Raw genomic sequence first — 13,487 nt, 5'->3', positions numbered from 1 at the left:
ATGAGGCACGGGTTAGCATTATCCAATTGAGCTAAAACTTTACAAATGTCATTTTTAGTCAAGTGGAACAATTTAGGGGGTTCCCCCGATAAGATTTCGAAATTTTTTTTTTACATATAGCGTTGCAACCACCCCAATATACACACATCAGCTGTAATATATTCAAGACTGTTTATACTATTATGTATGCAAAAAGCCTGGCAGAGTTTTGCATCTGTTAAACGTTGTTTACATTGAAAGCCGAATAAAAAATCATAAGCAAGCAACAACGTGGAACGGTTGTGAATAATATTTGCGTAAAATTAATACACACGCGCACACACACTCACACACACAAACACACACACATACACACACACACATATATATTATATATATATATATATATATATATATATATATATATATATATATGTGTGTGTGTGTGTGTATGTATATATCATAAAAACTTAGACTTACAGTAAATAACTATCAACTTATAATTATAACCGTGTTAGATTGGTTAAGTATTTTGTATGCTCCATCAATCATATGAATTTTATAAAAAAAAATCATTAAATTGAATTAAGATATCATCAAATGTTTGTTTTGTAACTGCTGATTCACAGCAGAGCAAATAGATTTAAATATAAAATTATTGATAAAACATCTTTTGAATTAATTTGAAACTTTTAGTTTTTAAAAAAGCATTTTGAAAAAGGCTTCTACATATCAATAGAATGCTATATATGTGTTCTCATCGAGTGTTAGTTAAAAACAGACAGAACACCTTAATTTTTAAATCCAAAATTAACTGAAGTGCAAATGTTTCAAACATAAAAAAGGCTAGAAAATAAAATAAACATATAAAAGGAATAATAACAATGGAAGATAGATTTCAACAACTGAAATTGTAAATATTCAAAACTTTTATATTATGTCCCAGAGTATTGCTGGGACATTGAAGAATGAATCGTAAAACTGAGCGTGAATATTGAAATGTTAGAAATAAAACAATAATTTGTTTTGAAAGACTTGTTTGTATGATACACAGATTTGCTTCTGGACATTATTTCGCCGCCAATTTATTAATTTTTCATTCTTCAATGGTTTTTAAACTGACTAAACTAAAAAATATTAGTCCACATAAAATTTAAATTCAGATTATACCCTAACAGAAATATTTTCATCTGAAAAAAAAACCGAAATTTCCACAACCACTTCTCAGAAGTTTAAATCCTGAACGACCATCGAATGTTTTATATTTATTTCAAAGGAGATTTTGAAAACTCAAACGATAGAGTTGTTGTAGAAATTGTATTGCATCATGTCAAGTAAGTCAACTTCTCAACACGCCAAATTTAAAGTTAATATTGAATGTTGAAGTTTATATGAACAGTCAAGTGGAGGTGTTAAAATTAACATCCTTAATTGCAAACATTACATTTTCATAAGATGTTGCTGGAAATTATGCTATGCTGGTTCCAGATTTCAGTGTGTGTTGTTGTAAGTACCTAAGTTCAACTGATTTATGAATGAATAAAAGAAAAACCACAATTCTTAATCGCATTTCTTCAACATTAATTAAAAGAGGTACTTTCTAACGAAAACTTACGTATACAATGTCACGAAAATAATCAGCAGTTGATTGTATTTTCTCTCGAAAATCTTGAAAAATTAAAGTCATCCTAAGTAATATACCATTCATCTTCAATATATACCACACAGCGTTGACCGGGAGTCAAAATTTTTTTAAATTTTTAAAAATTGACGAAAGGCAAAAAATTGGCAACATATGAACTCGTGTAACCAAAATTAAATTGATTAGGTACTCCATAACCCTTCCAGCCGTAAGATTTACCATTCATTTCACGCAATAACTATTTACGCACAGACTCCAGTTTTTTTTGTTTCATTAACTGCCGCATTTTGCCACTGAAAATTTATTTTCCACTACTTGATATGTTCCTACCCAGATTGGAACAAGCGAGACCGACATAACACGAACAACATCTGATGTTGTTCGGCTGGTGCTTATCGAGTTTACATTCTCAACACAATCTAGAAACATTTGATACGTGCAGTTGCGCCAAGACAAATTGCTACAATCCAATGTTAATAGATTCAAATAAGTGGGCTTACTTCAATATATAACAGTGTTAATATTAATATTATATTATCCAGTTATTATCAATAATTCACTAGCGAATAATTTATGTGAGTGATTGTTATATTTTTTAAACTGCACATATTAATAGATTAGCGAAATAACATAAATAAATGTTATTAACAATTAACAGATCTGACAAATTTCGCGCAACTTCACACTTATCTAATAATTACGTAACGTTGAGTTAAGCACTGAAACAAGTTGGAATTGTGCAGCGCTGTTAAACTCATTAATGAATCTGACAACATCTGCTGCATTTTAACATCGTGCTGCAACTAAGAGTAGAGCCACATGTACCGCAGCAGTAAACAACATGGCAGGGCAGTATCGCTCACCACAAAATGCAGTCGACAACCCCTCCTTCATAATTCAATAACTGGAGAAGAAATTCAATTCACTCCAATTGACAAAATTGTTAATCTCGAGTAAACGTGTTTCAATCACACATACACCCATATTTTCACTCACACAATCACACACACATATATTCACATACACACATACACACACACACTTACACACACACGTACAAACACATTGTCATTTTTTACACAATCAAACGCAACTACGTACGTGCATGTAAACGTTCGCAAGGACAACATAACACGAACACTGAAACGCAGTAAGTAACATAAATCAGCGTTCTACAGAATGTTTCCTCTATGCAATCCACAACCCTTTCAATGTTAACGGCACATGTGTTGGGACGTAAGCAATCAACAGAGTCATTCACTGCTAACAAATGTTTCCATTTGAAAACTTTGCTGTGTCGTTGACGAGTTGAATTGTGAGGATGTGACGATGTTTAGTGCTCGAGAATGTGAGAATGTTTGGAGGTTGAAAGTTGAGAATGTTGAAATGTACTGATGGTGATATGTTGCTGCCCTGTTTTGATGTTGCGATTGTAATGTGGGTATGAATGAATGTTGTTAGGTTTTGACGTCCTGAGGTTGAAACGGAGTGAGTTGAAATTTAATTTCATTGTTAATGTCATGTCATGTTTGTTACCATTCATCTGTTAAAACTCGTTGATTACAATTTATTTATTACAACTTTTCCAATATTTCCAGAAGCATCAGCAGCAAACACACAGTCCATGCAACAGTAACGCATCACACACGTAGCATGCGATAGGCGAGCATCTCTGCAGTTGAATCTGGTCACTGCAATAGCAATGCGAAGCACTTTACCGCTACTCCATCCATCGTAACATTTTCATTGACGTCTTGATTGACGTTCGAAAGCCGGTTGATGGTCAGTTGTCACATGATAAGTGAGATAACTTATATCTTTTATCTAACTTGAGTTATATAACAAGGCTGTAAATTTTTGATAAGTACGTATTCTCCTTCTCGATTTGTTTCCAGATTGGCAACACTTTTTACAATCACATGTCTAAATTAGGAAAGATGGATAAATTATAAATGTGAAAGAATGAATACAAGGAAGTCACAACGCTACGTGTTTCTTAATATCCGGCGGTAAATGAATTTAAAGTGGTTGACCTACAAACGGATGAAATGATACGAATCGTGGATGCATGCAGGCTCTCAATAAACCACAAAGTTTGAAAATTTCACCGACTCATTAAGCAACTCCGATGAATTTAAAGTGTCAATAACATTCAGAGGTTTTTATCAATGCTTTTAGTGAAATATGACCTCCCTTCGTTGAGATTTCATAACAAATTATGAATTAACTTTGATGAATTTTAAAATTTTTTCTGTCCGCTCACTCGGTGTGACGCTTACAAAAAAACGCAAATTTATATGAACGATATCAACATGCACTTTGCACGTCCATCCAACCACCAATCACCAACCACCAATCAAACAGCCGACAACGCGCTCGTGAAGCGTACGCGCCAAACAATGCGATCAACCGCGCAACAGATACAAAGGGAGGAAGAAGGCAGGAGGAAAGGCATTAAAAAGGCGATGCTGGCCGTAAAATCTTAAAAATTGTTCATTGGACGTTGCGTGCAGGAATGCGTTACACACGCGACCGAAGATTGATGGAAGGTTGGATGGAGAGGAAATACGCTAAAGTAAGTGAGTAAATGAATGGATTGAGCCATTGGGCAATAAATTAGAACGGACGGCGTATGAACATTCACGTTTGAATGGAATGGACGCTTGCATACTGAACAGAAACTGTGACTTGATTTGAAGAGGAGCAACTACAAACTTCTGAAAACTGGATGGAAACGCTGTTTCCTTGTTTATATTTTCGTCCCACGATACATATTACAAGTTGAAACATGTGTGTGTATTGTGCGTGCGTTCGTGTGCGTGCGTGCGTGTGTGTTTGTGTGTTTGTGTGTGTGTGTATGTGTGTGTGTGTGTGTGTGTGTGTGTGTGTGTGTGTGTGTGTGTGTGTGTGTACTGTTGTTGTTGTTGCTTTGAACCTGCCAATTTTATTATTTTCTATTCCAAGAATGGTATGATGTATGGAGAAACAATGAACATTGACGTATCACTCAAATCTTTTGACAACTCATTCGGAGACACCAATGCAGAAGCATTTGGGACCAAATTGTTTCGCGGCCACTGCAATATCTTACCAAAAAAATTTAACAACTCTTCCAAACGTTCGGCCAGAATAAACAGTTTCGCATATTCAATTCACGATATTGACTACTAATAAATTATTAAAACGTATTTAAGAGCTTTAACAACATGAAAAAGTTAAGTCCTTTATTTAATTTTTTCAAAATGTTGAACAAAAAGTATCCAATCGCGAACGTGAATCAACAAACACAATTATCACTCAGCAAGAAATATGAGCTTTGTAAACATTAACAACAATTGACTTGATAAGGAAGCCAGCGTGATTTCTTTCTGTCCTGTTGCATAATGTATCGAAAGCCAATTAGCACGGACCTGTGAATGTTTATTTTAATGCTAAAATGTAAATTGGATTATAGAATGAAGTTTAACAATGCCTTAGATTCATTTATTTATTGGTAAGGTAGGTGATTTCCCCATAAATGATTTCGTCGCTATATCTGTTTGAAATTATTCATTCGACAAATGTAAGTCCACCGCTCTTATCAACTGAAATTTTCTGATTAGAGATTGAATAACGTGACTAGCGTTATGATAGTATTTCAATTTCATGGAATTATCGCAACAACAAAAAAAGTTTTTAAAATTATTTAAATATTCAATTAAAAAAACGCAGTTTTAAAAAAAATCAAAAATGATAAATGACGATAGATTTTTCAGCAGAAGTTTATTCTCAATCCTGGCGAAGTTAAAAAAAAACTTAGGATCGATACTTTAAAACAGTTTCTGCGGGTCAGCCAAGCAGCGCTTCAAATTCTTCTTCACTGAATTTTTAATTACATTTTTTGCCACAAAACTTTTACATTTTCGCAAGAAATACATGATAACAGTATTCAAGCCAGCACGACAACAACACAAAATGGGGCTCACAACATGTGTTAACTCATTTTTAATTTCTTTCATTTCATAAACAGTTTACTTATATAATTTTACTTTCAGAGTTTGTGATTATTTTTAAAATTCTCCATTTAAAATCCTGAAAACATTCTTGGATCAGTTGATTTTGTTTACACGAGGAACACAATCTCGCGTCGACCCACATAATCGAATCACCGGCGAATGATTTCGAACGCTGCCAGTGTGTGTCCAACTCATCAACGTCCGTTCATGCGTTGAAAGTTGTTCGTCGTTTCTACAACTTATCTGGAAGTTCTTCTGCCCTGAAGATTTTGGCACGGATAATAAATTAAATTACTCTTGGCGTTTTTTATTGGAAGTGTTTTAGAACAACAACAAACATCTCATTTGAAAAATATTTTGTTGATGAATTGTATAATGCTGCTGTCAAACATTTTAGTTTTTTTGGATAGGAAAGACGAAAAAAGTTATCAATGTGTAGAGAAAAATTCAAGACAATTTCTGACAAAGGCAATCTTTTACTTAAAGAAAAAAATAGATTCATTCTTAAATTCTTAATTAAACCCATCTTTATTTTTCAACACGCGGACTGCTAAAGGCACTTACCAATTTTAAATAGCACGTATCAATATGACACAATTAGTTCGGCTCGTGCAAACATGTAACAGAAAACGACAGACTTTTTCACAAAATGACGAACCCAAAAGCACATTTTCAATTGCGTCAGAGAGCAATTCTTAATGAAAGAAAACATCAAGAAAACGTGCATTGGTAGGATGCAGACAACAGACACGTACACACACACATACAAACACACACACACACACATACAAACACACACACACACACATACACACACATACATATATGCACAATTTACACACACAAGACCTAAACACACGCATTAGAAGAGCAGACTGGTGTCTTAATGTGCTTCAAACGTCTTCATTCAATAAACAAAAGGTCAGATTTGTTTACTCTAATTCTCCGAACCATCCATCCAACCATTCATTTATTCATCCAATTAGCAAGATGACCAGACGAATGTATGCTTCCGTGTGCGTATGTGCGTGTCTGCAATCGGTGAATGTACGTAAATCGTGTCTGTGATGTGTTGAATCCACAAGCATGGTTGATGACAGTTACAAATTGTTTCTATCAAAAATTTTAGGTAACATAATTTAGTCAAAAGTTTTAACTAAAGAGTGTTAAACAAAAAATTTCAACTGCATATTTTACTTTTCGTGTAAACTCAGTTCATTTTGTAAAATTTTGACTTTCATAGTCATGACTTTCATAGTCAACGTTTAAAAGTTTTGAAAAACAAAACTGACCACCCAGATTCCTGGTGAATGTTGCCGCCAGTTGTTTCTCCCAAATCCAAACGAACAACAATCAATTTCAGAGATATAAGTGTTGATCTCTTATGGATCTGAATATTTCACTAAACCATAAAACTGACAAAGTTGAAAATTAAATAAATTTGAAGTCTGTTGTGCTGATGACATTCAAATAAGTTCAGGAAGACTGGATCCTTCATTGATCAATAAATAACTGGGTGAGTAATGAGGACCTCACATGAATTATAATGAGCAATAAAATGATCTGAAGAACAACAAATTCTACATGTGTTTACATCAATAAAACATATTCTAGGATATTTTCAAGATTGCCACCATTGCTTAAAGTTGAAACCTTTGTCTAAAGTTGATAACAACTTACGATATTGAAATATAAATACAGCGTTCACGAGTAGGGATAGATTGAAATGTTCAAATGCTTCACAAGGCCCACTTGACATGTTTTCGAGTTGAAGTTTTGTATTCGCAGCGTGTTTCGTCAATCAGAAATTTGCACACTCATGTGTTATATCTACTAGACTTGTAATGCGTTGATACGCTGCACTCATCACATTTCAGTAGCTCTGGTTAATAGTCTTTTTTAGAAAATTTTTGAGTTACTAATAAAGAAATTACAATAACTCAAATGAGGTAAAGTAATGTTCATTGTATTTTGTAACATTAAAAAAAGTTGAGCAATGAAAGTGCGTTGTTTGCCTCCGAGTATTGCTTTCACTTCCATTTCCCAAGTAAATTTGTGCTTTTGAGAGGCAATTTTCAGTGGCGCGGATGCACGTAAGAAGTGCATTGATTGCATTTGGTGCATCACTCTGCTGCTAAAGTTGAAAAGAAAAGTAAATTTATCACGTGATGCCAATTGAAATATTAAATTATCTTACTTAAATATCTTAAAGTTGGAACCTGGTGCAATGGAACAATGCAAGGGTTTTGTTCAAAATTTTGTGTATAAAATCGTTTAACTGTTTGCAAAAGTCCAAAGTAATAAATTTGAGTTTGTATAATTAAGGTTGCATCTGATACGATGTATCAATCAGACAAATTTTTTTCTGCCAAAGCAATTTGGAAAATGTGAGCAGACGCACAAGCAAGAACTCGTCATCACACACACGCGCACACGGGCTCGTCATCAAATCAGTATATAAGTCGAACTGCCAGCAGAAATCAATGCGTGTGCTACAATAAAATTTATCTGAATTCATTCGAAAATTTTATTTGTCTGATTGGAAATTATTAATTTTTGATTAATTAAAAATCGATTTAATTACAATATAAATAAATAGGTATTGATTTAATCAAATATAACTAAAAAACGGAGTAACATTTAAAATTAATATTTGTTGAAATGTATGAAGATGTCACATGAATCATCTGTTTGCACGGGATAACTTGCAGATCTTTCTTAAGAAATACGAAATGGTTTCGAGACTTGCTTTCATCTCGTTCCTCCTCTCAACATTCTGCTGGGTGGATTTCAGCGTTCTTGCAGCGAGTGAGGTGGTTTGCCAGCCTGCCACTGCTGATGTACCGTCAGTGGGCAGCCACAAACCGATGCCTTCATATGGAGGGACGTCATCTGGTGAACTGCGGCTCCCACCACCATCAACACCAAATGCTACGACTATCGTTCCTGGATGTTCCAGCAAAGTTGTGTCTGATGACAATAAATCTAACGGAATTTTTAAAAAAATGAACAAGAAAAAAAACAAAGTAATTTATGCCAAAAAATATTTATCATCTATGAACACAAACAACAAATTATTTGGCAACAATAATATTACGAGCCAGCAAACCAAGCTGCATACTTACAAGATTCTAAGATCCAAATTGTTGTCGTCAACATTTGACACTAACTTAACCACAATCGCAAAAACATCTATCAACAATAAATCGTCGCCAGAAACCTTCCAGACAAAATTTACAACAAAGACAACAGCAGCACCAATTTCGAATGTAAAATTATCGACATCACATTCATTGAGGAAAATATCAACGTCATCAACAACTACTACCTCAGCCACTACAGCAGCAGCAGCAACAACATCAACGACCACAATGATGTCAACAACAATACGTAGAAGGCGCCAATACCGCTGGGTCTACAGAGCCGACACTCTCCCAAATGAAAAGGATGCATCCCACAAATTAGTCAACAAAAGCAGCCACAACAATGACACCAGCGATAGAAACACCACTTGCATCTATAGAGTCAACTACACAAAACTGCAGCACAGAACAGCGATGAACGACATCCACAAACACACCAACAAATCAAAAATCAGTTCTTCTGAAATAAACTTCACGGTTAATAAAAATATAAAATACCGAAACAGGTTTAAAATTTTTGAACAACGTCAAAATGATATGAACGAAAGGGACCAACAGAAGAGAGGCTTCGACGGAACCATCGCAACAGACAACGCTATCAACCGCAATTATAATGAAGTAAGAAACGAAGCTGACGTCATTAATCAAACGAACTGCGACCAACTTGAAATGCATGACGTCATCAACCACAACGTCCGCATCCACCATCAACACAGCAACAAAAGCAAGTATAATTGTGGAATGAACAAACATCACGTGACCAACACCAACGGCAAAATGAGCAGCAAGGCAAACAAGGGCAGACAAACAAACGGGCCAAAGTTCAAAAGTGCGAAGAGACAAAAACACAAAGCGCGTCTCATGAGACAGAATGATACAAAATTAAAATTAACTCACGCCACCACAATTGATAAGAGACGCAAAACCGACAACTTTTTCAATAACAAAACCGTCAGCGTCGGCAATAGTAAAAACAACAACACGAGTAGACTACTCGAAAACAGCCACGTCAGAAACAACAATAACAACAACAACCACAACATTACAACTAACTTCATTTTTGAAAACATCAGAAATACTTCAGATAACAATGCCCAAAATAATATGGAGGAGAACAATAAAGTGGAGAATCATCAGGACAGAAACATAAACATTGTGTTGGATGACGAGCCATCTGATACGTCACGTGACGATGACAACAACCGCACTGACGATGATGACCACAACCAGAGTGACAACAGCAGTGCAAACTTGTATGCAGCAAACAAATCATCATCAACCGTTCCTGACCAAAAAGAGTTAGTGAGTTCGAATAATGAGATTGTTGGTTCCAACGCAATTCATCGGCATAAATATGAAACTCAGCCTAACCAGCATAATTTGTTGCATCCAAAATACTCTCAGAATAAACAACTAGAACATGATCAGCGTAAATTTCAACGTTTCTATAAACAAGGAATAAGCGAACAGGCAAACACATCAATGGAACAACTTTTTCAAAACCACAAACAAAATGCGGACTACTACAAACGAAAAAGACCAGTCAAAAAACTTCCACCCGCTGTTCATAAAAAACAGCAGAACGATCAACTTTTCAACAACACTCAGCATCGTTTATATTCAAAACTATTTGCAAAACATCAACAATTAACAGCAAATTCATATAACTCTAAACCAACTCGAAATAATTTTAACAGCAGGCCACAGCAATCTTTTCAGTCCCATTCGTCAACCGTTTCAAATTACAAACACCATCCACCACACGTAGAAAGAGTGCCACAGCAGCGTCTGCAATTGCAACATCGAGCAAATCAACGCGAACAACATGGACGACGATACTTTACCTTGCAAGCCACCAAGACTCAACAGAGTTTTCCATTGTGTCCTGTTGAACCTCCATGCTACTGCAATGGTTCGGTGATTTTATCGTTGTTTAGTTAATGATGCACAAAAATTTTTTTCAAAGTTTTGCCAATATGTTTTGTTGGAAGTTAGTTTTTCTGGATGAGGAAGGGATCTGTTGTGGCCCTCTAGCCAGTTGTGCCAATAAATAAATAAATAAATAAAGTTTGATCCCAATTAAAGATTATACATCAAACAGGAAAAGTTAGCATGCGTGTCAATATCAAATGCGAGAACATTAATGAATTTCCAAGAATGCGAACAATCAACAACTTTGTGAAAGTCGTCGTCATGTCCTACCTCAGTCTGAAACATCTGCCCGATTCTGCGTTTGCTCATTTGAAGGTTCGAGCCTGGAGTGTACCGCTTCGAGTTATTAGTCAAACAAGCATTTTTTTGAGTTTTCTTAGAAATTAAATTAAAAAATTAAATCTATTCTGTAACAATAATTTTAGTGGGTTTCACAAATTTGTTACCAAAAACTTCTCAAAATATGAGCAGGTTGACGAACTCGACATCAGGGGCAACAACCTCACCAACAACGTCCATACCGCTGCTTTTGTTGGGGTAGGAAAGAATTTGATCTCGTTGAACATGGCCTGGTGCAACATGACCAAGCTACCAGCCAAACTATTCAGAAACATGCACCTTTTGAGAAATTTAACTTTAGCTGAAAACAGACTGAAACAACTTCATTCTTTAGTATTCAAAGATCTAACAAGCTTAGAACGATTATCCTTAGCTGGAAATTTAATAACAGAAATTCCAATTGCTCTTTTTGAGCAAGTGAAACTGATTCGCCACTTAGATTTGAGTTATTGCAAATTGAATAAACTGGCTTGGAATGTATTTAATGGGTTAAGGAGATTAGAAACATTGGATCTTCGAGGTAACCAGTTGCGTATCATAGAGCCTATGACATTTGCTGAACTATCCTCACTGAATCGTTTATCAATGGGTCAAAACCCACTAAGAAGATTGACATCAAAAAGTTTCAAAGGACTACATTCCTTGAAATCACTGAACTTGGCCGAGAGCCAATTGAAGAAAATTGATAGAGATACGTTTCGAGACTTGAAACAACTCGATGAGTTGATATTGAGTGACAACAAATTGAAATTACTGCAAGTAGGAACTCTACTTCTCTCCAAACTGCAACACCTGGCCCTGGATGGAAACAAACTAACCACTCTACCTCACGAAATAAGTTATCTACCCTATCTAAGACACCTCGATGTCAGTTATAATCACATTGCCCACATTGACAGGTTTGGAACAACAATAATGCTTATTAAATAAAAAAAAAAAAAATTATTTGTTAAAAAACTTAACAAACTTACACCGAAAATTTTTAATTATTCTATACGTGATTCCTATTATTTCATTATGTTTAACAAATAAAATTTATTTGGGCGTTTGATTTTTCAGATGTTTACTGGTGGACAATGCTCACTTAGAAACGTTGAATCTTCGAGAAAACCCATTTCATTGCTCCTGCTCCATGTTTTGGCTGAAGGAGACGAAAGAAAGGCTGATGCGCAGATGGACCGACCGGAAGAAGAACTTTCCATTCATTCCTGGCAAGTGCTCCACGCCGATAAACGTGAAAGGAATGTCTGTGACGAATTTCTTGGATCAGCACTGCGGACATGTTCTCGATGAAATTGAGGATGAAGAGAATAGAGCAAAATTCTGGAGCATGTTAGAGCCATGCAGAGGACTTTTGTGATAATTTCATTTTTTTCTACAAATTTAGATGTTGAATGATTTTCACGACTCTGCCAATATAAGTAAGCAATGCTTCAACGTCGGAAAACATGTAATTCGATGATTTCTGACATAGTGCATCAGTCAGTCAGTTTGCATTCAATAACAGCTACCAAATAATAAAACGCTGTTGACATAGTAATATCAAGCACAACAATCAAAATTGTAAATGGGACCAACCTGATAAATGTTTGCCAAACACTTGAACCAACCGTAAAGTATATGGATCCTGTCATTTTATATTTATCTTCATTCTATATGTTCAACGTTTATATTTGAAAACGTATTGTTTGCGATCCATTAGATTTTTTAAAATGTAAATATTTAATATTTTCATGGTTTGTTTTAACTACTATTAGAGTCATAAGATTATCTGGCTATAACTAAATGTTTTAATATTGTTATTTACATAAACTTTTGACTTTGGTATCTGGACGTCTGTTAACAATGTACATTTCATGCATTCTGATTTCAGTAAATCGTTTGATAGTTTATAATTTGAGGCACACGGCTCTGTAGAAATTCAGTTCACCATGTTCTTCAGCAATTTTGATTTCTGGAATATTATTTTTAAATTTCTGTAAATTGTAGAAACGTATTGTTTGAGATCCATTAGATTTTTTAAATAGATACCTACTTTATTGGCTAAATTTTAATTAAAACTTTTATAATAATAATAGCGAAGCTAGGCTGAAATAAAAATTTATAATTCATTCGCCAAGAAAATGGTTACATTTTAAATAAATTGAATATTTGAATATATCAATAGTACTTCTGCCGGGGCAATTGTTTGTTATCATTTGAGTACATTTCTCAATGGTCTCAATTGTTATCAATTATTAACTTTTTGAATATTTTTCTTGATGACCTGAGCAGAATTTTGCAATTAAAATAAAAATTCAGTTTCAATGTTCATTCTGTTTGGTATCGAAAGTTTTTTCAAGCAACATTTGAAATAAAATATTTCTGCGCTGTGCAACAACGATTCAACGCTTCAGCGGGACACAGGGTAGGTAACCAAGTGAATTGGTGCAAAATAGGTACAACACACCAACAACT

General features: G+C 34.8%; 1 protein-coding gene across 1 annotated transcript; it reads left to right on the top strand.

Moving 5' to 3' along the window:
• Positions 1-11,183: 11,183 nt before the first annotated feature.
• Positions 11,184-12,390, top strand: HELRODRAFT_85304 (hypothetical protein; the record flags this gene model as incomplete). The annotated part of the gene is made up of 2 exons (XM_009026028.1): positions 11,184-11,901; positions 12,137-12,390. Coding segments are annotated over 2 exons (972 nt in total), but the record flags the coding sequence as incomplete, so codon positions are not given.
• Between the last annotated feature and the right edge of the window lie 1,097 nt (positions 12,391-13,487).

This window comes from Helobdella robusta (genome assembly GCF_000326865.2).
Source record: "Helobdella robusta unplaced genomic scaffold HELROscaffold_45, whole genome shotgun sequence".
In the NCBI taxonomy this organism is placed as follows: domain Eukaryota; kingdom Metazoa; phylum Annelida; class Clitellata; order Rhynchobdellida; family Glossiphoniidae; genus Helobdella; species Helobdella robusta.
This window is presented reverse-complemented; position numbering and strand designations above follow the sequence as displayed.